General features: G+C 39.3%; 2 protein-coding genes across 6 annotated transcripts in view; one reads left to right on the top strand and one right to left on the bottom strand.

The window, feature by feature from the left end:
- Positions 1–16,338, bottom strand: part of SEPSECS (Sep (O-phosphoserine) tRNA:Sec (selenocysteine) tRNA synthase) — a 40,340-nt gene extending 24,002 nt beyond the window's left edge. The window contains exons 1-6 of one of the 4 annotated variants that reach the window (XM_020897601.2): positions 16,101–16,338; positions 14,597–14,751; positions 12,728–12,846; positions 12,254–12,412; positions 9,613–9,766; positions 5,446–5,548 (exon numbers count right to left, since the gene is read on the bottom strand). In XM_020897601.2, the coding sequence (XP_020753260.1) occupies positions 5,446–5,548; positions 9,613–9,766; positions 12,254–12,412; positions 12,728–12,846; positions 14,597–14,751; positions 16,101–16,214 (804 nt within the window). In that variant the 5' untranslated portion in view covers positions 16,215–16,338. Of the gene's footprint in view, positions 1–5,445; positions 5,549–9,612; positions 9,767–12,253; positions 12,413–12,727; positions 12,847–14,596; positions 14,752–15,159; positions 15,272–15,300; positions 15,663–15,871; positions 15,973–16,100 lie in introns of those variants that run through there. The other 3 variants (XM_020897602.2, XM_070452076.1, XM_070452077.1) reach the window with 3 other exon arrangements.
- PI4K2B (phosphatidylinositol 4-kinase type 2 beta) overlaps positions 15,916–26,392 on the top strand; it is a 90,695-nt gene continuing 80,218 nt past the window's right edge. Inside the window, exons 1-2 of one of the 2 annotated variants that reach the window (XM_070452078.1) lie at positions 15,916–16,010; positions 18,114–18,244. In XM_070452078.1, coding sequence (XP_070308179.1) covers positions 18,160–18,244 — 85 coding nt within the window. In that variant the 5' untranslated portion in view covers positions 15,916–16,010; positions 18,114–18,159. Of the gene's footprint in view, positions 16,011–16,404; positions 16,519–18,113; positions 18,245–26,392 lie in introns of those variants that run through there. The other variant, XM_020897606.2, reaches the window with a different exon arrangement.

The following is a 26,392-nucleotide window of genomic DNA, read 5'->3' as shown; positions in this document are numbered from 1 at the left end:
CAGTTTAATATATATCAGAACTGTATGTTTTGCAAAGTTAATTTCCTAGGGACCATATATGTATATCAGAATGCATGGTATGCTCAGCATTAAGTCATTTTGGGGTACTGCCCTTAAAAAAAAAAAAAAAAGAATTTGGAAACATTTTAGTTATACCTCTTTCTTCCCTGATGATTTAATTACTGCAATACTATCTCCTCAAGAAAGTTTTGCAGTTTTAGTACTTTGTTTTATAGAGGAAAATAAGGCTTTTGGAGTCACATAGAAATAGATGGGCCATTTTGCAGCTTGGCACCTTAGGCAACTCACTTAATATCTCTGAGTATGTTTCTTCATTTGCAGAACAGAAACAATAAGAAGCATACCTTAAACTGTTAGGATTAATTTAATAAACTTTAAAAGTCTAGCTGGATGCCTGACACATGGTATGTACTGAGTAAATGGCACGTATAATGAATAAAAACTACTGAAATAAAATTAATTTTAATTTTTTAGAACGTCATGAAACAACTAGCACCAATAAGACCCAAATATTTATTTGGTTGAAAGCAACAGGGACACCGCCTCTTTTTTTAAGGGTCAATGTTCATGTACGGTTTTTTGTTTTTTTAAAGAACTATCAGTTCTAGAAGGTAACACAGTATCTGCAACAATACAACAGCTACCTCATAAAAATTCATTCACCATCTTATAATGTTATTTTCTGGTTAAAATTTTAGTAAAACCACCTCACAAATGAAGAGAAGTGATGACAAAGTAGTCTATTTGTGATGTATAACCTCATGGGAAGCTTTTGCAGTCTTAATTTCTTCAATTACACCATCAAATTTTCTAGTATTCAAAAATATGTCATGAGCATTGCTGGGTTAAGTATGCAACATCTGGATAAATGTTAAGGAACCATTAAACTGATTATTATGAAAACTTCATAGGCATGTGGAGAGTATAGAAACACAAAGTTAATATTTGAATTTAAAAATTAAATATTTTTACTAAATTTGAAAATGTTAATACTAAGTATACATAATAGCTAAAACCACATATGTATTTAAAAAGAGACAGAAAAGAGATACAGAAACTACTAAGGGTAACTGTTAGGGTAACATGTTTATAAGTGATCTTCTACTACTTCCTCATTTTTCTAAACTTTTAGGAATGCTGGTCTATTTAACTTTTAAAAGAACTGAGGCTGCTAAAAATTAAAGAGGAAGAGAGAGGAACGGGGGAAAGGGAGACGGGATAAAAATGAATCATTGAAACGAGATTTTTTTCAAGAGTTCCTCTGCCACTATTCAAATTAGATATAATCTAATCTAAAATTGTGATGAAGTTTAGGAGTTATGGAAAAGGAAATCAAGGAAACAGTAAATGATTTTCTGCAAAGGTTTTAAAAACCCTAGCACACCACCCCACCTCTGGACCTCTTCTGTTATGCAAGCTAATCTATTTCTTTATTGATTAAGCTAATTTGGGTTGGATTTCTGTTACCTGCAGTCAATTACATCTTAACTGGTACAACCTTTGAGTAAAGAAATTAAGAAAATCAGCTAATATTATCATATAAACCATATTTATATCAGAGATAATAGTAGTACACTCAAAAGAATAAAAAAGAAAACAAAAAATTTATGAGATAGGACCTACAGAACTAAGAAGCATTCACCACCATGTGGGAGAAGACCACAGATAATCTGTGAGCAACTCTTTTTTCCCCCAATTATTGTTATTAGTTGGAGGCTAATTACTTTACAATATTGTAGTGGTTTTTGCCATACATTGACATGAATCAGCCATGGCTGTACATGTATTCCCCACCCTGAACCCCCCTCCCACCTCCCTCCCCATCCCATCCCTCTGGGTCTTCCCAGTGCACCAGCCCCGAGCACTTGTCTCATGCATCCAGCCTGGACTGGTGATCTGTTTCACACTTGATAATATACATGTTTCAATGCTGTTCTCTCAGATCTTCCCACCCTCGCCTTCTCCCATAGAGTCCAAAAGTCTGTTCTATATATCAGTGTCTCTTTTTCTGTCTTGCATATAGGGTTATCATTACCATCTTTCTAAATTCCACATATATGCGTTAGTATACTGTATTGGTGTTTTTCTTTCTGGTTTACTTCACTCTGTATAATGGGCTCCAGTTTAATCCACCTCATTAGAACTGATTCAAATGAATTCTTTTTAATGGCTGAGTAATATTCCATTGTGTATATGTACCACAGCTTCCTTATCTATTCATCTGCTGATGGACATTTAGGTTGCTTCCATGTCCTGGCTATTATAAACAGTGCTGTGAGCAACTCTTAACCGCATAGCACAAATTACATGTGTGTCAAAACTGAGTATTTGATTTACATCATTATGCACACAAATCATAAAACTCATATTATACCTAAATAATATCTATCGATACACTAATACAGCATGAATAATCACTGCAAGTAAATATCATTCAATTTGGAGTAATCAATTATTGAGTGTCAATTATGTACCAGGTTCTATCCCAAGTATTGAGGACATACCAGTGAACAAAGTCCTTCCCCTAAAAGAAAGTAGTCCTTTTCCTATCTGCCATCTCCACAGTTATATGCTAGAATAAATATTCAACATTTTATGAATACTATAATCAAGTACATTAGGAAAATGAGAACATTGGTAATGGAACATTTTGAGAAAGTTAAATAAAATAAGCTACTCAATTTTTTTTTTCTTTCAAGGAAAACAGATTTTTTTTATTTTAAATTGAGGTATAGTTGCTCTAAAATGTTGTGTTCAGTTCAGTTCAGTCACTCAGTCATGTCCGACCCTTTGCGACCCATAGACTGCAGCAGGCCAGGCTTCCCTCTCCATCACCAACTCCCAGAGCCTACTCAAACTCATGTCCATTGAATCGGTGATGCCATCCAACCATCTGACCCTCTGTCATTCCCTTCTCCCTCCTTCAATCTTTCCCAGCATCAGAGTCTTTTCAAATGAGTCAGGTCTTCACATCAGGTGGCCAAAGTATTGGAGTTTCAGCCTCAACATCAGTTCTTCCAATGAATATTCAGGACTGATCTCCTTTAGGATGGACTGGTTAGATCTCCTTACAGTCCAAGGGACTCTCAAGAGTCTTCTCCAACACCACAGTTCAAAAGCATCAATTCTTTGGCACTCAGCTTTCTTTATAGTCCAATTCTCACAACCATACATGACTCCTGGAAAAACCATAGCTTTGACTAGATGGACCTTTGTTAGCAAAGTAATGTCCTGTTTTTGAAAATGCTGTTTAGGTTGGTCATAACTTTTCTTCCAAGGAGTAAGCGTCTTTTAATTTCATGGGTGCAGTAACCATCTCACTTGATTTTGGAGCCCCCAAAAATAAAGCCTGCCACTGTTTCTACTGTTTCCCCATCTATTTCCCATGAAGTGATGGGACCACATGCCATGATCTTAGTTTTCTGAATGTTGAGCTTTAAGCCAACTCTTTCACTCTCCTCTTTCACTTTCATCAAGAGGCTCTTTAGCTCTTCTTCACTTTTTGACATAAAGGTGGTGCCATCTGCATATCTGAAGTTATTGATATTTCTCCCGGCAATCCTGATTCCAGCTTGTGCTTCATCCAGCTCAGCGTTTCTCAAGATGTACTCCGCATATAAGTTAAATAAGCAGGGTGACAATATACAGCCTTGACGTACTCCTTTTCTTATTTGGAACCAGTCTGTTGTTCCATGTTCAGTTCTAACTGTTGCTTCCTGACCTGCATACAGGTTTCTCAGAAGGCAGGTCAGGTGGTCTGATATTCCCATCTCTTGAAGAATTTTCCACAGTTTGCTGTGATCCACACAGTCAAAGGCTTTGGCATAGTCAGTAAAGCAGAAATAGATGTTTTTCTGGAACTCTCTTGCTTTTTTGATGATCCAACAGATGTTGGCAATTTGATCTCTAGTTCCTCTGCCTTTCCTAAAACCAGTCTGAACACCTGAAAGTTCACTGTTCACATACTGTTGAAGTCTGGCTTGGAAAATTTTGAGCATTACTTCACTAGCGTGTTGAGATGAGTGCAACTGCACAGTAGTTTCAGCATTCTTTGACATTGCCTTTCTTTGGATTGGAATGAAAACTGACTTTTTCCAGTCCTGTGGCCACTGCTGAGATTTCCAAATTTGCTGGCATATTGAGTGCGCCACTTTCACAGCACCATCTTTTAGGATTTGAAATAGCTCAACTGCAATTCCATCATCTATACTGGCTTTGTTCATAGTGATGCTTCCTAAGGCCCACTTGACTTCACATTCCAGGATGTCTGGCTCTAGGTGAGTGATCACACCATCGCGATTATCTGGGTCAGGAAGATCTTTTTTGTATAGTTCTTCTGTGTATTCTTGCCACCTCTTCTTAGTATCTTCTGTTTCTGTTAGGTCCATAGCATTTCTGTCCTTTATGGAGCCCATCTTTCACGAAATGTTCCCTTGGTATCCCGAATTTTCTTGAAGAGATCTCTAGTCTTTCCCATTCTATTGTTTTCCTCTATTTCTTTGCATTGATCAGTGAGGAAGGCTTTCTTATCTCTCCTTGCTGTTCTTTCAACTCTGCATTCAAATGGACATATCTTTGCTTTTCTCCTTTGCCTTTCACTTCTCTTCTTTTCACAGCTATATTGTAAGGCCTCCTCAGACAACCATTTTGTCTTTTTGAATTTCCTTTGCTTGGGGATAGTCTTGATTTCTGGTCCTGTACAATGTCATGAAACTCTGTCCATAGTTCTTCAGGCACTCTATAAGATTTAATCCCTTGAATCTATTTGTCACTTCCACTTTATAATCGTTAAGGGATCTGATTTAGGTCACACCTCAATGGTCTTGTGGTTTTCCCTACTTTCTTCAATTTAAGTCTGAATTTTGCAATAAGGAGTTCATGATCTGAGTCTCAGTCAGCTCCCAGTCTTGTTTTTGCTGACTATATAGAACTTCTCCATCTTTGACTGCAAAGAATATAATCAGTCTGATTCCGTTGTTGACCATCTGGTGGTGTCCAGTGTTGTGTAAGTTTCTGCTGTACAGTGAAGTGAACTGGCTACATACAGCCCCTCCCTCTTAGGCCTCCCTCCCACCACCCACCTTGGGTAGGATGAACTGGGAGACTAGGACGGATAAATACACACTACCAACTACCATGTGTAAAGTAGACAGCTACTGGGAACCTGCTCTATAGCAAAGGGAGCTCAGCTCGGTGCTCTGTGGTGAAATATTTTTACATCCATTCTGACCACAGCTGTAGTCCAATGCCACTAGCAAAGAATAATGACTTTCACTAGTGACTACTGGATGCAAATTCCTAATGCTCCATAAAAACAAAGATGCTAAACTGTCTTTCTATATTAGGTTGTAAGAAAAACAAAGTAATAATCCCAAATATGTTAAAATCCATTTTTTCTTGACATATCTTTTGAAGCTCTCTTACCTGCTGAATGAGGTGCATGCACTTTGAAGATTGCACTCCATAGGCATTGTTGACTATATGTGGAATGCCGTAATTAGCACAAATCACAGCCAGTTCTTCTAACCTATAAACATATTCAAGAAAGCTGTATTCATACTCTGCCTTAATAAACTACAAGAAGAGTTTTAAAATTTAAGTTATCCATATGGCAACCCACTCCAGTATTCTTCCCTGGGAAATTCCATGGACAGAGGAGCCTGGTGAGCTATAGTTCATGGGGTCACAAAACAGTCGGACACGACTTAGCAACTAAACAGCAAAAAAGTATACTAAGGAAAAAAATAACAAACTGAAATTTTTACAGCAGTATTTCAGCATATACTTTGGCACCTTTGAAATACATAGTAGGTACTTAGAGATAAGCCTGGAAAAGCTTTTAAATTAATGTTACCAATAAAAATAAGAAAACGAAAAGTCTATATAGATGGTAGCTTTTAAATCACTTGAAAATTTTCTATATAAAAAGAAGCAAAAAAAAAAAAGCAAGAAGCAGATTATTTATAAAGTTCTTACAAGGTAGGTATGCTCATTTTTAAATGCTTTCAGTTGCTTATCATTACAAAGCCAATATCTGCAAAATAATTAGCATATCTTGAAATCCTAAGAAGTCTCTATGAAGCATCTCATAAAGGAAAAAATACATTTTCAAATAGACTTTAATGTATTAAAAAATACCGAACATTAAACTACTTGAGTACCAAAATAACGTTTTCCAACAACTTGGATACTAAAGAATCTTTTAAATAGATGCTGGTTTAAAATTCACTCTTACTTTTTCATTTGACACTTCTCATATTAAGACAATTTGAGAGTCTAACTTTATGCAAAGTAAAGTAATAAATTTCAATTAGAGTGTAATAAATGATGCTCTTTTATAAAAGTAAATACTACTTGTGACTGAGGTCATCTCTAACAGAAATGTCTTCATGCTATGAAGCTAAAACGAAATCTTATGGCTTGATAAAAATTATTTAAAAATGCTCTCTACAATATAAAAATTTGAAGCATGTTAAAAGAATAAAAATTCTTTTCCACAAAAATGTATTCCAAGTATACAATAGCTTAATTATCTGTTTATCCACAGCACAGTTTCCTTTTACAGTAGATGTACAGTAGCATGTTTTTAAACAACAATAGAAATAACATTATTCAACTGTTAGAAGTTTTCAATTTACTTCTTTAAAGTTTTGTTTTATGAATTAAAAATTCATTTTATCACTCATTTTCATAAACCTCACAAATCAAGGCAGAAAACGAATCAGACGTTGTTTTTAACAAAAATAGGCTTCTGGAATACACACAAGTATTTTCTTCATAAAAGACACTTTCACATGTTTGTGTTCTAATGAAAGTATTTCTTAATAATGGAACAAACTTCTTTGAGAAGAAAGCATCATAATAACAAAGTACTTTAAAAAAAATAACTTGTGAGTAGTTTTAAATATTCCGAATTGCTCAAATTGCTAATATTTACAATGTGTATTAAGGCAATGAGAAATGAAAAAAATATTTTCCATGTGAATCAGATTGTATTCTAACTTAGAATCCAATTTAAGTTATCAATTTAAGAAATGATACTTTTTAAAAATATTTTCTTTGATTTTGTCCCACAATACTCTGTCTAATTAATAAAGACAATATATACATTCAAATTAAGACTATAAAGGAATTAAACTTAATGTAAAGAAATCAAAATGTAGTTTTAAATTTAATAAAACCAGAAATTCAAATATATTACTAATAACTGAGCATCATCATTTTCCTAAAGTTCACTCTAATCAGGAACATTCATTATATAACACCACTAAACAGATTATTATTAACATGAGAATAAACATGAGAATTCTGACTGGAAAAAAAAAACTGATTTTCTGTAAAGGATAATACACACAAAATGTACTTATCCTATACCAGTCAATAAAGTTATTCAAAATGATACAGATGGCCAATAGGCACATGAAAAGATGCTCAACATCGCTAATTATTATAGAGCTGCATATCAAAACTTCAATGAGGTTATCACCTCACACCACTCAGAATGGCCATCATTAAAAAAATCTACAAATAATAAGTGCTGGAGAGGGTGTGGAGAAAAGGAAACCCTCCTACATTGTTTGCAGGAATGTAAACTGACGCAGCCACTATGGAAAAAGAGTATGGAGATTCCTTAAAAAAACTAAAAATAGAGTTGCCAGAGGATCCAGCATTCCCACTTCTGGACATACATGCAGACAAAACTCTTTAATTCAAACACATACCTGCATCCCTATATTCATAACGAGGGCTTCCCCAGGTGGCACTAGTGGTAAAGAATCTGCCTGCCAATGCAGGAGACACAGGTTCAGTGTCTGAGGTGGGCAGATCCCCTGAAGTGGGAAATGACACCCACTCCAGTATTCTTGCCTGGATAATCCCATGGACAGAGGAGCCTGGCAGACTATAGTCCATGGGGCAGCAAAGATTCAGACACGAATGAGTGACTGAGCTATATTCATAATGGCACTATTTACAATAGCCAAAACATGGAAGCAACTTGAATGTCTACCTATAGGTGAATGGATAAAGGTGTGGCCTATACAGATCATGGAATACTACTCAGCCATAAAAAAGAACAAAATAATGCCAACTGCAGCAACATAGACTGACCTAGAGATTACCATACTAAGTGAAGCAAGTCAGAGAAAGAAAATTACAATTTGATACCTCTTATATGCAGAATTTAAAATATGATACAAATGAACAAACTCACAAAACAGAAACAGACTCACAGACACAGAGAACAAACTTATGATTACCAAAAGGGAAACCGGGCGGGGGAAAGATAAATGAGTTTGGGATCAGCAGATACAAACTACTATATGTAAAACAGATAAACCACAAGGTCATACTGTAAAGCACAGGGAGCTATATTCAATATCCTTTAATAAACCCTAATGGAAAGGATATAAAAAAACAATATACATATTGTTTTTATATGTATATGTATAACTGAATCACTTTTCTGTACACCAGAAACTAACACAACATTGCAAATCAACCAACCATATGTCAATTTTAAAAAAAAGTCAAAATGAAAGAAAAACAAAAATATCCTCAAGGATAAATAATCTATAATAATACAAATATCCATATGCTGTTTTTAGAAATGTAATTTATTTCCATCACATTAAAATTTTTCTAGATAGCAAAAACATCAATGAAGAAATAAAGATGTTTACTTAATATTTCAATACAAATTTAAAATGAGTAAACAACTCAAGCATATGTAACATAATCTGAAAACAGAACTCAAGCTCATGAATGAAGCAAGTGTCTTAAAAAGTGTCTTAAAATCTGCTTATAAAGAAAGCTAATATGCATTCATTAATTACTGTCAAATCATGTGACTCCATGAATTAAAATCAAAGTATAACTTGATGCTATGAAAATTGTCCGAAGTCAATGTAGTTTTTATAAATTATTAGTACTTCTGTTCAAAATGTTAAAATGAAACAAATAGTTGCTGTCAAAACTAGAAATATATATTACTATACCTAAGCCTACTACATTTTCAGAGCAAAAACTTGTGGCCATCCTTGAGTAAAGGAAACAGTTGCCATTTTTAAACATTTGCATCTTCTCAAAATGCAAGAATAATGATATACCTAACTGTATATCTGGGTTAGTCTTCCAATTTAAAAAAGGAAAATCAAAGGGCAATAAATAATCCTAAAATTTTCTATTTAAAATCTGTTATTATATAATACTGATAGTTCCTATATATGAAAACTGTAAGATCAAATAAGTGGAGATGGCAATAAAAACAAATATGCAAATCCAAAATTTAGCTTAGAAACTTCTATTAAATAATGACAAAAAAGATGTTAGATGTCCAGAAACATAAAGAGGAACAAGAAAACAGAGATGATCTGCATCTACTCAGGTGATAAAAAGGGTCTCCACTTGATAGTAGTTGCTTTTCCTTCTTCTATATCATATTTTTATTTTCTGAAGCCATTATGTTGTTTCTTCAACAGTTCATTCAAGCAGCATTAACTGCCAAATGTTACTTAGATCTCTCTCAGAATTAGTATAAGTGCATTTTAAAGACTGATGAACAGTGAAAGACAATATTCACAAATCATTTACCTATCAGGCACCCTTGGAGCAAAACAGGACGTAGTAGAATGAACACACAGAATGTGATCAGGCCCAAGTTCCTGGACTTTAGCCTCCACTGCTTTCAGGTCTGTGCGCAGCTCATCACCTTCTAAAACGTTCTCTATCACCACAGGCTCAAAACCTAACCAAGTCAACCAGAAACCAAAATGTTAGAATAAGGGGAGATCCTGGACTCTAGGAAGCAGTCCTATTCTATACAGAACTCTTAAATATTTATTTTGGTCAAAGGACCCTTCTCTAATATAAAGACCTGGCGTAACACTGGCATGAGGCAAAGGCAGGTCGAAACAATGTGAAGGACAATTAGGATCACAAATCTATTTAATATTTTGATATGACAAGAAAGACTAATTCTGGGAAGAAAGGAAAACAAACGTTGAATAGATGCCTAGGAAAGTAGTAACACAGTCACTGATGACAAGAGAGGTCACTGAGCCCTGTTCAATTTCAGTCCTTCGAAAAGTAAATCTACTCAATCTCTGGCAACACAAGTTTTATTTTAAAGTTCATTTTATTTGAGAGATGAACAAAAATAATATAATTCAAGTACTGGAACAAATCACAATCATGCACTTAATGTTTTATCTCTAAAGAAAAATAAAACATTTTAGGAGACCCATCTCATAGTTTATAAGAGCCTTCTTATAAAAATTGTTTTGCACGTAAAGTTATTATGTACTCATGTCTTAAGTCTTCCTAAATACCAGATCTAGCAGTAGGCCAGATTCATGGATTTAAAAGCTATAAGGAAAAAAAAAAATTAAAAAATAAATAAATAAATAAATAAATAAAATAAAAGCTATAAGGGATTTAGAAACCATTTAACTCAACTTCCTTATTTCAAAGATAAGGGAGCCAAAGTTTAGGAAGATTAAGTGGTTTCCCCAAGGTCACACAGCAATTTAAAGCAAAGTTAAGTGCAAGTAATTTTCGTTTCTGTTTTAGAATCCACAACAAGCTGCCTGCATTCTAACTATAGAAATATAAAACTTCAGCCACTATAAAATCATCAATTCACATATGCTGGTCCACAGAAGTCTAGATTTCATATATAAGCAGCTATTAAAACAAAACTTTACTAAAATCAATAACATCCTAAGGACAGCTAATTTTCCATTCTCACATTCTCTAGATTCAATCTTATTTTTGCTTTCAAACAATTACAATGCAAGTTTGTGTTGTTTTTCTATGAATATAACCATCTTGCTTCGTAAGAACATAATGTTGTTCAAATCATAACACCTTTTGGAAAAAGTTTCCAGTTTTTCAATATATCAATCTTTTCATAAGTTTGGTTATCAGATTTTTGGTTAATAGTTTGCAAATTAACAGACTTGACAGATTTATGCCACTTAAAAGTCTATTTCTGCAATATGATCTTATTATGAATCCCTTTACCCGAGTTTCTTTAGAATTATTTATGCAGTTTAATTACAGTCCAATACTGTTCATTTCATACAACAGACTGAGGTCATTCAAAAACAACTTTAAATTCTCAAATTCGACTTGACCCAATCAGGAAGCCAAATACTAAAATGCCAATTTAAAGTTTCTTTTCATCTATATTCAGTGATGTCTGTATTCTTGTATTTTGGTTCATGGTAATTATTTATGGGTATTCCACTCATGTACACACAACAAATATTCCTGAAGCACCCTACATGCTCCAGGGATTATTGCCGGCACTTCATATGTCATCCCATTTAATCCTGAAAACAATCTTCTGAAGTAGGTAATCATATTCCCATTTTAAAGAACGGGGGCATACAGTGCAGCACTTCCACTTCTTGAGTGTATATTGAAAAGAATTCACAGCAGGAACTCAAACAAGATATGTACAGCCATGTTCTTAGCAGTATTATTCACCATAGCCAAAAGGTGGAAGCAACCCAAGTGTCCACCAGTAAATGAATGAATGAATAAACAACACACACACACACACACACAATGGGAGTCTTAAAAGAAGGAGGAAATTCTGGCACATATTATAACATAGATGAACCTTAAAGATATTATGCTAAGTCAAATAAGCCAGTCACAAAAGGACAAATAGTCTATAATTCCACCTGTATGAAGGACAAATTCATAGACAGAAAGTAGAATAGTGATTTCTGTGGACCTGGCGTGGAGGGGAGGGGAGAGTTATTGTTTAATAGGTAGAGTTTCAGTTAAAGAGGATGAAAAAGTTCTGTAAAGAGACGGTAGTGATGGCTCAAACATGATAAATGTACTTAGTATCAAGAAACTATAACTGGTTAAAATGATAAATTTTGTTATGTATGTTTCACCACAATTAAAAAAATGGAATAGGAACAGGTTTAGTTGGTAGCTCAGATGGTAAAGAGTCTGCCTGCAGTGCAGGAGATCCAGGTTCAATCCCTGGGTCGGGAAGATCCCCTGGAGAAGGAAACAGAAGCCCACTCCAGTACTCTTGCCTGGAAAACCCCATGGATGGAGGAACCTGGCAGGCTACAGTCCATGGGGTCACAGAGACAGACATGGCTGAGTGGCTTCGCTTTCATTTCTTTTTCACTTATTTGCCTCTATATAAAATGTTTGAATTTTCTGTGATATTGAAGACAAATATGCTGCTTCTCTTTTTTTTTACCTGCAGTGATCATAGATTTAAAGCAAGACTTCTGGTCTATTCGCGGCCATATAATATACTTTGCCTTTGGTCTTCTGTGTCGCAATGTTAAGAAACACAGGGTTAGACTCATACCAGTTGCCATTGGAACTACAAAGCAGCTGGTCACTGTATAGACACCTACAAATAAGAACAAAAACAGAAATTAGTTATTCCATTGAAAAACTAGCATCCTTCTTAAAGAAATTATATACTTCTATCAAATAAAAAGAGTTATAGACTTAGTACTTCTTCTGTATTCCTGCTCAGGAAGCTCATTGCTAAATTCATCCTCCAGACTTATGGCTCTTATTTTCCATCTTATTCTGAAGGTTTTATATATATCTTTTCAAAAGCCATTTATACTCCTTTTGGAAAGAAGCATTAATAAAAGAAAGTAGGCAAAGGTTTGTGTGACTGGTCAGCCAAAAGTATTATGATTAACACAGTACATACCAGCCAATTTTATGATGTCCAGGACCAAAGAATTGGTAATTTTGTTCAAAAGGCTAGAACCTGCAGCTTTGGGTTGCACAGCAGAAATATCACCTGATCGTCCAATTCCATGAATGAACCTAAGCAAAAAATGGGCCAACAACTGGACAAAAATGTTCACTGTTAAGTAATCCACTGTATAAGTATACAAATACAAATAACCAAATAAACACTATATTTGACTATTAATAATGTGGAAATATCCAGTTAAATCAAAACAAATTCATCAATTATGCTGTGGTTGCTAGTCTTCAAAGATGGCCACTATCGATTCCGTTTCTCTCTATACCCATATGCCACTGCCACACCAAGAGATGGAGTCTAATTCCTCTCAACTTGAATCTGGGCTGGCCTCAGTGATTTGTTTGGTCTGGATCAAGTAGGCACAATGGTGTGGAACGTCTGAGCTAGGTCATAACAAGTCTTAAAGCCTCTCTCTACCTGGTCTCTTGAACGTTTGCTCAAGGGGAGGCTGGGGAGAGGAAGAGAGGGTTTCTCTCTTCAAATCCAGCTGCCATGCTGGTGGAAACCCAAGTCAAGCCACTTGGAGAGGCCATCTCAATTCCCAGCCATCTAACTGACTGAACTTGGATAAACAGCCCAGTTGAACCTTCAGATGACTAAACTCTCAGCTGGACTGTGTACATGAGAGACCTGAAGCAATAATTACCTGCTAGGTCCAGGTGACCTATAGAACTGTGAGAGACAACAAGAAGTGACTGCTTTAAGCTACTATGTTTTGAGGTGGTTTGTTATACAGCCATGGAAAACCAGAATATATGCAATATTAAATTATCTTCTTTCTTTCCATTTCCCTAATCAGAGAAGTGAGCTAAGTTCCAACAGAGATGAACTGATGTTTCAAATATTGCCTTAAGTTTAGAAGAATTATATGCTCCTTGAAAATTAGTGTACAAACCATTCATTTTAAATTTGATTTATTTATCATTTATAGTTGCCTACATTAGAAACTCTGCACATAGGAATTATCACAGAACACTAGTATCATACTCCATTACCACTGCAACCTCAGGCACAAAGCTTTTTCTTAACATATATTATCAATGATGTTATCAGCTTATTTTTAACCATGAATTTTTCATCTAGGTCATACATTCATTATCATTAGCTTTGACAATAGCTTGGGCTGAAATAAAATTCTACTATCCCGAGGAAAATTTCATCATGATTTAAAATCATGGAAGACATGAGTTTTAAAGAGTTTACCTATATTTCAAGGAAAGGTTGGAGAACAGAGAAATGATCGTATTTCGAACCACTGACAACTAAATCGTTGTCAGAATTGATGGCATAATGTTTTCTGAAATAATACAAAAGAAAAAAGTGATTTAATAACCTGAAATTGAATATAATATACCTTTCCTACACCTACTGCAACAAAGCAGGATACTCATATAGGATTCAATTTAGATGTGAGTGAATGATGGAAAGTTCTATCCATATTACATTCTATAAAAAAAATCTGCAATGTTAGAAAAGAAACATGGAAAACTATAAACAACCCTAACACAGTTTAAACTCTGATAACCAAATAGGTTTATTAGGTTAAACACTCTTAACACAACAAACAGCCAGTATTTTTTAACAACCCAGACCTGACAGGATAACCACCACATACTAGAACTTTTACCCTACTATCTTAAAAACCACCTACTCAGATAAATCGTTTCCATCTCCCTGTTGAAGCTAGTTCACATGCCCATTTAAACACGAAGTAGGTTACAAACAAACACTTTATAATTTTATTAATACTGCCACCATGGTTTTTAGCAAAGAAAAAAGAAATGCTTTGTATTTAAAAACACCTACCTGTAATGTCGCCGAGCAACTAATGCAGATGCCACTCTTCCTTCCCTTTCTCCCACACCACAATTGCCCAGGAAATTGTTGCTGTCCATAATTGCAAGTTCATGTAAAAAGAGTTCAAGTGTACTTTCATCCCAACCATCCTCTGGACACTTGCCCTTAAAAAAGGAGGGGAAAAAAAGCTTATGACTATATTTAAAAAACCATCATTCCCTAGAACTCTATTCAGTGAACTTTAAAACTTTTCCATGCACATTTTGCCATGCTTCTTGCTTTCTAAAATTCAGACATGAATTCAGCACTGTGAAGAAACTCTCAGAAGGCAAAATGTTTGTTACAATGCATTACAATTATCTACAGACTACAGATGTGATGATAAATGCATACAATAGATTTACCCAGGTTTAAAGATACAAGAAAAGTAACTGAAGACAAATAAACCTTATCTTCAACTAGGATTTTTCAAACCAGGGTGTTAAAACTGGGGTTGCCAAACTGTACTGAGATGAAAATTCAGGATGCTGGCAAGAATTAGGAAACCTGTGAGGTTCCTTGGCAATACTTGCTTTGAGTTAGCATGTTGTTCAGTCACTAAGGCGTCCGACTCTTTTGAGACCCCAAGGACTGCAGCACCCCAGGCTCCTCTGTCCTCGACTATCTTCTAGGATTTGCTCAAATTCCTGTCCATCCCGTGGGTGATACCTAACCATCTCATCCTTTGCCGCCCTCTTCTCCTTTTGCCTTCACTCTTTCCCAGTTTCGCGGTCTTTTCCAACGAGTCGGCTCCTTGCATCAGGTGGCCAAAGCTTTGGAGGTTCAGCATCAGTCCTTTCAATGAATATTCAGGGTTGATTTCCTTTAGGACTGACTGATTTTAAGTGCCTTGTTGTGTCGTCGCTAAGTCCTGTCTGACTCTTTGGGACCCCATGGACCGTAGCCCGCCAGGTTCCTTTGTCCATAGGATTCTCCAGGCAAGAAAATTGGGAGTGGGTTGCCATTTCCTTCCCCAGGTCTTCCCGACCCAGGAATGGAACCCACGTCTCCCGCACTGGCGGGCGGATTCTTGGCCACCAGGTAAGCCCTTACCAGTTAACAAACCTAAGTTTATATAAACATCACGTGTTTCCTGGGAGTAGTGAAAGTTGGAAGAGGCGAACTTTGCCCTACCCGCAAACAAAAAACTAAATCATATGGTCCCTCCCCCTCGCTTCGCCAACCCGAAGTTAGGGGGGAAAAAAATAGCGGGGGGAGGGAGAGGGGGCTCAAAATCCCGATCACCTCGTATAGCCTAATAACGCTCTCCGGGTTTTGCGGCACTGGCGAAGCTGAGAAGGACCTGAGCGGTGCAAGCCGGCACAGGGCAATGCCAATCTGCTACAGGCTCTGGGGACGGGGTTCAGACTGCAAATACGAGCGGGTGAGGCTCGTCCTGGAACTAACAGGGGCGCTGGGCGGAGCCGGAGCCTGGGGGGCGCGGCGGTTGGGGAGGGACCCGAGAGCCCAGTACCTTCTCCAGAAGCAGCCGCATGAGGTGCTCGTGCGAGCGGCGGGCCTCACAGCCCTGCCGCACGTAAGCCGGCGACACCAGCCGCTCGCCCGCCGCGAAGAGCTCGCGGTTCATGTCCGTAGTGGCGACAGCTGTCGGAGACCGGAGAACAACTGACACACAACAAACATACCAGGGAACCAGGAGGCCACTCGCCTCCTGGACGGTACGGGAGGGCCTTGGGACAAAAAGGTCCGTCTCGCTCTCGCACATGCGCGAACCGCTCCTCATAGTGTGCCTGTAGACGAAGCATCTGCGCATGCGCAAGGGTGTCCGGGCGTTTGGCAGGCTTCAACCACTACAGAAAATCAGCCCTGCCCACGGACTTGAAGGAAGGACTTTCTACCTGAGAGGAGCGGCTGAGGAGAGTCAGGGCCAAGTGAGTGGCTTCCCTGAAGAAAAAATTTCCTAGCTTACGCTGTATTCCAGTCCTGTTTAATGGTGGATATCGGAGTCTGCTCTTCAGCCTTACTCGGGTCATGTTTCTCAGATTCCAGACCCGTTCACCCCTTCCTTCGTAGGTCTCAACATTGACAAATGTCTGGAAACCTCGTTTGAAATAGCAGTGCCCCCACTCCTTTTCTCCTTTGCACCACAGAGTTTTTGGCCATAACACTTATCATCCACCTCCTGATATGAGACGTTTTTTACAGACACACACATAAACACACACACGTACATCCAAAAGAATGTAAACCAAAAGAATGTAAAGGGCAGGGCCTTGGTATTTGCTGTGGTACTCCCCAAATGCCTGGAAAAGTGCCCAGAATATAGTAGGGGCTCAAATTTTTTTTAAATATTGAATTAATGAGTTACTTTGGACTTTTCAACAACCTAGCACTAGGTGCTTGAGATGGAGATGAAAAGGCAGGATCCCTCCCATTGATTTCCTTTCAGTCTTCACTCTAGGTGAGCCTACAATAATTCTTGAAATCACTCTTGTCTAGTGGTATGCTGGGACCAATTTACAATAGTTCATTTTCTCTTTCAAGAGGTGATTGTTAAATGTTCAATAATTTTGTGAGTTGGTTTTTAAATACAGTGGCTCTTAGTTGTAAGTTTACAATTAAGCCAATTGTCTTAAAAGCAAAATATAGTAAACACTCAAACTCGTAATTTCCTAATTATTTTTCTACATTTTACTATTATCTGTGCTCTTGAAATTGTTTTCATCTGCTGTACTGTATGGTGGAAACAGGATATAATGGCACCTTACCTCACATCTTTTTCCAACTACCTGTTTAGTGGCATCCTACAGGTAAATTAAAACTGGCCAGGGTGGGAGTATTTACACCATGGAAATCCATTGAAATCAGTAATCTCTACAAATCAGACCCTTCCCTCCCACTGCCCCACCCCCACCACACCCCACTGCCCTGGGACACATTGTTTAACAGGTAACCTGGTGGCTCAGATAGTAAAGAATCTTTTCGAAATGCAGGAGACCTAGGTTTGATCCCTTGGTTGGGGAGATCCCCTGGAGAAGGAAATGGCAACCCACTCCACTGTTCTTGCCTGGAGAATTCTGTAGACAGAGAAGCCTGGTGGACTACAGTCCATGGGGTCCCAAAGAGTCAGACACAACTGAATGACTAAAGCTTTCACACTCAACCACTGTTCCTACTGTGTGTTCCCAGACCATCCTGCCATTTATTAGCCGTGATACTTGCCAAATTTCATTTCAGTCGATAATTTTCTGTCTTCCTCAACTAGACTGTGAGCGCCTCATTGACGAGGGTTATGTTTGACATCTGTGTTCACAGCACAGCACTGAACACTATAGAATAGATGGTCAACAGCTTCCCCTTGTCAACAGTCTCCAATCAGAGCACACCTGAACCCTTCCCCTTTTCTAACATAAAGCTTTTCCACTCCCCTGCCTGCCTTTGAGTCTGCCAAATGCAAGTGATGATGACTAAATCTTGCTAGTTCTGAAGTTCCTGTTATTTGAATGGTTTTCATTCTTTTCCATAGTTTTCCTGGAGACCCCACTGAGACACGATCTTCTCTGTCCATCACCATGGACCCCAGCCTTCAGCCGGATGAGGTTCTCACAGATACCCTAATGCCACCCTGCTTGTGGCTGTCTAGTCTGTGTCAACATGGTAAGTAAGTGCCAAATCTGGGCTCCACTGTTGTTATATTGAGTTCTTCAACTATTTATTCTAAGTTTGGTACCCAGGTTTTGTTATTGGTTCCCATATATTTGACACGCTTGGAATCAGACCATTCTTTTCCATGTTTTTTGGTTCTCTTTTATACTTCTATTTTGTATTGTGCTGTCTGAAAGTGTTGTCAGAAGAAGAAGAATCATAAAGTAGAACACAGGCACAGGTCCTCTAAACCTGTTGTTCAAACCAGTGTCACAGACCAAAGAGTATTGATCTAATGAAGGCTGTTCTTACCAGACAAGCATCCATTTGGACAAACTTTGTTGTGAGTCACCAGTGAAACTGGATGAGAGTCTCCTTTCATCTTGATTATTGTTCTGAGAGTTTGCTTTTGATCTAGAGGGCGTTCACTCAAATTTTCCACCTGCCAAGGGTGGAAAATTTGTTGGGTCTGTGTTCAGAGTGGTCTTGAAACACAAAGAGAGCAAACATCTCTTTTAACCAACTATTGGCAGCTCTCCTGAGGTCGTCTAAGCTTACAAACTCTTTTCCTCCAGGAAAAATGGCTACTTCTTATGTGCAGATGGTCAGCCTCATCAATTCCCGGTGGACAGGGATGCTACTATTACTAAATTAAACCCTGTCATTTTTGCTCAGTTATCTGTATTTATTCACCTCAAGTGTTCAAAGATAAGTCAGTATATAAGTCAGTATTTTTCAGAAAGATACTCTGAAATAGGAAGAAAGTTCTTCAATAGCTTCATTGACTGACATTTCTAAATACAAAAATCCCTTTTGTCTATATGTGCATAAGTGATCTGGACAAACCCTTGGGGTTTTAATTCAACTTCATGCGATCCATCAAAAATCTATTGCCAGACTCTTGACCTCGTTGCAAAGATTTATCCCCCATAGTAGTAGCTGTTGCTTAAAAAAATAAGTAATTGGGTTTTTTTCCTTTATTTTTATTAGTTGGAGGCTAATTACTTTACAATATTTTAGTGGTTTTTGCCATACATTGACATGAATCAGCCATGGATTTACATGTGTTTGCCATCCTGATACCCCCTCCCACCTCCCTCCCCATCCCATCCCTCTGGGTCTTCCCAGTGCACCAGCCCTGAGCACTTGTCTCTTGCATCCAACCTGGGCTGGTGATCTGTTTCACCCTTGATAGTATATTTGTTTCAATGCTATTCTCTCAGAACATCCCACCCTCGCCTCTCCCACAGAATCTAAAAGTCTGTTCTATACATCTGTGTCTTTTTTTCTGTTTTGCATATAGGGTTATCGTTACCATCTTTTTAAATAAAAAAATAAGTAATTGTTGATATTTTTACTGAACTAGCTCTAGGATCCTCATTTGACCTCATAGTTCCTCATATAGGACAGACATTAATGCTGGCTGAGAACATGCAACACTTTCAGCCAGCTGATTAACCTCCTGTGACATTGTTACTTTTGTACTCTCACATTACTAACTAATCACCACTCCAACACTGAATTTTGTCACTCTGCCAGAGGAAGGTGAATGGCACAATTGTCTTGCCTTTGTTAGGGGATGTTCTGTACGTGACTCAAATGTGTTAGAGAATGCCACTGAGAACTGTGGTCTAATATTATTTGTTAATGGCTCATACCTCAAAACTGAATCTGGAGGTTATCAAACAGGATATATTATCACTGACTTAAGCTCTCCTTTGGAAATAGTCCTCTGTCTGAGGTGAAAATCAGCCCAAATGGCAGAACTTTATTGCACTTAATAGAGTTAGTCAGTTAACCAAAGACCAGAGAGTAAACATACTTAGAAAGATAGCATGTAAGCTTTTGGAGTAGTACCTGACTTTGAACACAATGCTGGAAGTCTCATTTTGAAAATGGACAAGTTAGTAAACTTCAGGTGCATTCCTACTTCTTAGAGGGGTGACTGTTATGCAAATGGAGGCTCATGCAGAAAGAGTGCATGTGTGTGTGTGTGTGTGTGTGTGTGTGTGCGCGCTAAGTCACTTCAGTCCTGTCAGACTCTTTGCAACCCTACGAACTATAGCCCACCAGGCTCCTCTGCCCATGGGATTCTCCAGGCAAGAATAGTGGAGTGGGTAACAATTCCCTTCTCCAGGGGATCTTCCCCCAACCAGGGATCCAACCCGAGTCTCCTGCGTTGCAGGCAGATTCTTTATATATTTACTTAAAACTGCTTTGGTGATGTCTAGAATGGAACCTCCTGGAAAACAGAAACTGTGACTATTTATTCACCTACTCTTCTAGCAGTTATCGTGGTGTCTGGCACATGGTAAGCATTCACAGATTTGAATGAATAAACAATTAGAATGAGCCCCAGAGATTACTTATTATTTGGTGGTTGCTGAATGAACCCAGATATGAAGAGAGGGGAGAGAGCCAGAGACAAATCAGTGACACCTCATGAGATGAGGGCATTTCAAATTAAGGAGATGTTTTCCAAAGACAGATGCAAATAAACAAATAATGACCATATCACTTTGTCATTCCATTCACATGTGGTCTAAATGTTCAGGGTAGGGGAAATGACAAGTCTCACGAAGCATGGCAGGATATGGCTGTCGTCAACCTCATTAATGAGACCTCTTAAGCAATTTGAAGCAAAATACCTTTCACACCAATGTCAAGCTTCAAAGAGGAGTTGGAAGTAGGAAGTAAGGGAGTGGTAGAATCAGTAACTAGGTTTCTCAGAAAAGTCTCCTGTGATTAGAACAAGAATAAAAAAAAATGTAGTAATTGCCTTTTGCTAAGACACAGAATTCAGAGAGCCTGGTCTTGCCTTCATCTGTACTTCAGATGGAGAGAGATGAAATAAAAGTAGATGTGGATGTAGCAGAAAGGAAATGAGGACCTTCCTTGGGATGAGTAAAGCAATACTTTCTCCAGAAGGAGGAGAGGTGGGTAGAGAAAGCTCTCTCCAAGCAGGAAAACTGAGATTATTGCAATTCCTTCAAAGCAGGAACCAAGAGGAAAGCTGTGGGAGACTTCTCAGAAGTCTGTGAACTGGCCCAGAGCTTGAGGCTCGCTGCACTGAACAGAGAGTGAGGAGAGTTTCAGAGGCCCTTGGCTCAGAGTGATGGTGGGTGGGGGAGCAGTGGTAAAGAATTGGGTGGCTGGTGGTCAAGTAGCAGTGGGCAAGTAGCCTCTGGAATCAGGCAGATGGGACTCAGAGCCTGGCTCCTCCTTGTCCTCCAGCATGTGTGTGTTAGTCACCCAGTCGTGTCCAACTGTTTGTGACCCCATGGACTGTAGCACGCCAGGCTCCTCTGTCCATGGAATTCTCCAGGCAAGAATACTGAAGTGGGTTGCCATTCATTTCTCCACTGTATCTTCCCAACCCAGGGATCGAACCCTGCTCTCCTGCATTGCAGCCAGATTCTTTACCATTTGAGCTGTAGGGAAGTCAGCACCAGCGTAAACTTGTGCAATTTACCCATCTTTCTAGAGAGACCCCAGCTCTCTCCTCTGTGAAAGGAGCCTAATAATAGTGCAGGGAAGGAATGACCGGTGTAAAGAACTCAGCCCAGTACTTGCACTGATGGAGCACTCAGCAAGTAGGAGACCTTGGTCTCTGCTATTGCAGCCATTTGTGGCCATGGCAGTGATTGTGCCACTTGATCCTGAGTGTGGAGAGTATGGACTGTCTCGCTCAGTCTCCTTCTCATGGGCCTTACTAGAAGTGAAAGTGTTAGTCACTCAGCCATGTCCGATTCTTTGTAACCTCATGGACTGTAGCACGCCAGGCTCCTCTCTCCATGGAATTCTCCAGGCAAGAATACTGGAGTGGATTGCCATTCGTTTCTCCACTGTATCCTCCCAACCCAGTGTCCTGCATCGTAGGCAGATTCTTCCCTGTCTGAGCCACCAGGGAAGCCCCCTTACTAGAAACTGGACAATTACAGACTACATCCTCTGGACTCCCAGCTAGCGCTCTAGAAACAGATTAATTTTAGCCAACTAGACGTACTTCCATGAGACTTAGAAGGTGGAAGACATTTCCTGCTTTTTTTTGACTGTTGATTGTCACTGGCAAACAAGGCAGTAGAGACATGGAATTTTTGGTCCTGGGATCCAGAGGCAGTATGGCCTCCTGATACCAGGAACACAGTCTCAGCTCTGGGTTCTTGACATCAGCAGCCCTAGCAGTGGCCCCAGAGGTGGTAGCTCCCCTGGTAGGTCAGTTCTATAGTATTCTAGAATGGATTTCCAGAGGCCCAGTCTAGAGTCCATATCCCTTGACCCCTCAATGATTTTGTTAACACCTTATTCCTTACATTAAGTCCCTTCACAGTTAAATACCCAGAGCCGTGTCCACTACCAGCACTCAATTCTGACTACTACACTAGGTGTTTGGATTTATTTCTTTCACAATCTCAATTGTTGTCACATTTTTCACATGTGAAAAAAAAAGTGTTTTTTAAAGCATCAATCACTTTACCTGGTAACATTATCCTCCCTCAGTTATTCACACCTCCTGAAAGATTGACCAATTACCCTATCCCTATGTAACTAAGTCTGAGGCATTGTCATGTCCTGGTGACAGCTGCCCAAATTGCTACTGTGATGCTGGGGAGGGAGTAACCAGAGTCAGAAGGATCAGAACAGAGCAGACTTCACAATCCCCAACCAAGAAAGGGGAGCCCAATCAATACTGATGTACTTATGGAATATTGAAAGTGGAGTCATTGACGAAGAAGAATTTCCCCAGTACTGCTCAAAAGAGATGGAGTACTAATGACTCAATGTGAGTCTTTCTGTCAGCTTGGCAGATTTAGCCTTTTCATCAAGAATGACTCACTGTGCCTCATCAGTGACTGTATTGCTTTAAAATAACCACTCCCTTTGCAATGGACTCAAATCCTCTTCAGAAGGAAGGAAGTAAACACTCTGCAACCTTTTCATCTTGGTTTCCCTGTTGATAAAAGACCATGCTACCCATCTGACACCTGTGCTGGTTCAGTTGTAGCTTCTCTATCTCCCTAGACACTAATGAGTTAGCATTCTAGATTTTTTTTCAGCTTTTTGTGAGTCTGGAATCAATTTATCAATGATTCAGTTTTCCAGAGTCTGAAAACTGTTGTACAGAGAAGTGAGAATAGCTTGTGAACCTACTGATCTGAGTCAAAACTCTGAGCTCATCTCTATGCTGCTGCTGCTGCTAAGTCGCTTCAGTCGTGTCTGACTCTGTGCAACCCCATAGACGGCAGCCCACTGGGCTCTGCCGTCCCTGGGATTCTCCAGTCAAGAACTCTGGAGTGGGTTGCCATTTCCTTCTCCAATGCATGGAAGTGAAAAGTAACAGTGAAGTCACTCAGTTGTGTATGACTCTTCTCGAGCCCATAGACTGCAGCCTGCCAGACTCCTCCGTCCATGGGATTTTCCAGGCAGGAGTGCTGGAGTGCGCTGCCATTGCCTTCTCTGCTCATCTCTATGAGAAGCCCTTAAAAGCATGACTTGCATTCCAAAGACAAACATACTCTCTTTGTTCAGTTCCTAATTACCTGCATGTGGCATATTCAACACCGTTTATTTTCATTCCATTAGGAAGCTAATTGAAAAGGCTGCTGCTGCTGCTGTTGCTGAGGCACTTCAGTCGTGTCCAACTCTGTGTGACCCCATAGACGGCAGCCCACCAGGCTCCTCTGTCCCTGGAATTCTCCAGGCAACAATACTGGAGTGGGTTGGCATTTACTTCTCCAATGCATGCATGCATGCTAAGTCACTTCAGTCGTATCCACTCTGTGTGACCCCATGGACAGCAGCCCACCAGGCTCCTCTGTCCACGGAATTCTCTCGGCAAGAGTACTGGAGTGGGTTACCATTTCCTTCTCCAAATTGAAAAGGCTAGGCTCTTGAGTCAAGATCTGCTGCTGCTGCTAAGTCACTTCAGTCATGTCCAACCCTGTGCGACTCCATTGATGGCAGCCCACCTTGCCATTTCCTTCTCCAATGCGTGAAAGTGAAGTCGCTCAGTCATGTATGACTCTTCGTGACCCCATGGACTGCAGCCTACCAGGCTCCTCCGTCAATGGGATTTTCCAGGCAAGAGTACTGGAGTGGGTTGCCAATGCCTTCTCCATGAGTTCAAGAGATATGGTGATCAAGTTACTTTACATCTCTGATTTTCATTTTCCTAATGTGTAAAAGGAACCAATAAGAATACCTACTTTTAATGCATATGGCCAACAAGTGCATGAAAAGATGTTAAACATCACTAATCATTAGAGAAAGGCAAATCAACGCCATCATGCCATACCACCTCACACCTGTCAGGATGGCTATTGTCAAAAAGAATACAAATAATAAATGATGGCAAGGATATTGAGAGAAGGGAACCTTCCTGCATTGTTGGTAGGCATGTAAATTGGTGCAGCCACTGTGAGGAAAATGCTATGGAGTTTTCTCAAAAAAAACTAAAAGTAGAACTACTGTGTGTGTGTTAGTCACTCAGTCATGTCTGACTCTTTGCAACCCCAGGGGCTATAGCCCACCAGGCTCCTCTGTCCATGGAATTCTCCAGGCAAGAATCCTGGAGTGGGTAGCCATTCTCTTCTCCAGGGATCTTCCCAACCCAGGGATCAAACCTGGGTCTCCCACATTGCAGGCAGAGTCTTTACTGTCTGAGCCACTGGGGAAGCCAGAACTACTATATGACCCAGCAAGTCCACTCCTGGGTGTGTTTCTTGAAACACTAATTGAAAAGATACATGCAACTTAATATTCATAGAAACATTATTTACAATTGCCAAGATATGGAAGCAACCTAAGTGTCCATCAGCAGATTAATGGATAAAGAAGATGTGCACGTGCACGCTCTCTCTCTCTCTCTCTATATATATATATATATATATATATACACACACACACACACAATGGAATATTACCTCATACCTCAGTCATAAAAAAGAATGAAATTTTTCCATTCCCAGTGACATGAATGGACTTCAAATTTAAATTATTTGCTGAATGTCACAGGAATGCAAAGATGAACAAGTGATAATCAAAATCCTTTAGAAATATCTGATCTAATAAGGTAGGATGCAACCTGTGTATAAGTAACAATGGGTCTGAATGTCTGAATGAGCTGTGCTGTGTAACTCAAAATCCCATCCAACTTAGACAACAAACTTAAGTAGGACATAATTTTTGAAAGAGGACCAGGTCTCTGTCCAGTGAAAGGTAGAAGGAGTGTTCCAGGAGGAGGGCAGTAGAAGAGTAATAGTATGGAGATAAAAATAAGCCTGATGGGACTTTTGGGGGGTAGGGAAGTGGACCTTAAAGGCCAACTCGAACTTGAACAGTCAGATTGCAAAAGCAACCACAAATGCTTCCCCATCCAGCATCCACAACTTAGGTAATTCTATCCCACACTGACACTGGACTTGGTCATGCAGCTCTTTTTCACCAGTGGGATAGATGGCAGCAAATGTGATTTAGGTAGAGACATGCTGCTGCTACTGCTAAGTCGCTTCAGTCATGTCTGACTCTTGGCGACCCCATGGACTGCAGCCCACCAGGCTCCTCTGTCCATGGGATTTTCCAGGCAAGAGTACTGGAGGCAGAGACATGAGAAGAGCTTACATGTGTAGGCTGATCCACCCTATACATGGAACCTTTCTGCTGCCACATGAACAATCCTGCTTTAGCCAGTTGGATGGTGATGAGAAACATGTGGTCCAGTACTCTCCATTGCCCAAGTCAACAGGCAACACTGCCAGGGGGACAGCAGTCTAGCTCCCTGCAGCTGGCCATAGATCAAGAGCAAGCCCAGTCAACACCAGCAAGGGAATCACCCAGTGGGGCCAACGCCAGGGAACTGTGAGCATGTTAATGGTGGTTGTTTTAAGCCAATGCACTTGGCCTGGCTTGTTAAACAGCAAAAGCCTGCTGATAATGAGAGTGAGAGATATTCAGAGGTGGGGGCAGGTGAGCAAATATGACATGCTATGCAGATAGATGTATGCTTTTGAAATTGTAGGCACATTGTAAATATTAGATTAAGCAAATAATTGTTAATTTCAACAACATTCCCAGGTAATTCTTTGGCACTATTAGAGTTTGAGAAGCACTAACCTGTCCTGAAAATGCAAACTGAACCCACATTGACCACTAACCTAGTCT

This window comes from Odocoileus virginianus, chromosome 21 (assembly GCF_023699985.2).
Source record: "Odocoileus virginianus isolate 20LAN1187 ecotype Illinois chromosome 21, Ovbor_1.2, whole genome shotgun sequence".
Classification (NCBI taxonomy): domain Eukaryota; kingdom Metazoa; phylum Chordata; class Mammalia; order Artiodactyla; family Cervidae; genus Odocoileus; species Odocoileus virginianus.
Note: the sequence above shows the minus strand (reverse complement) of the source record. Positions and strands in the feature narration are given on the sequence as shown.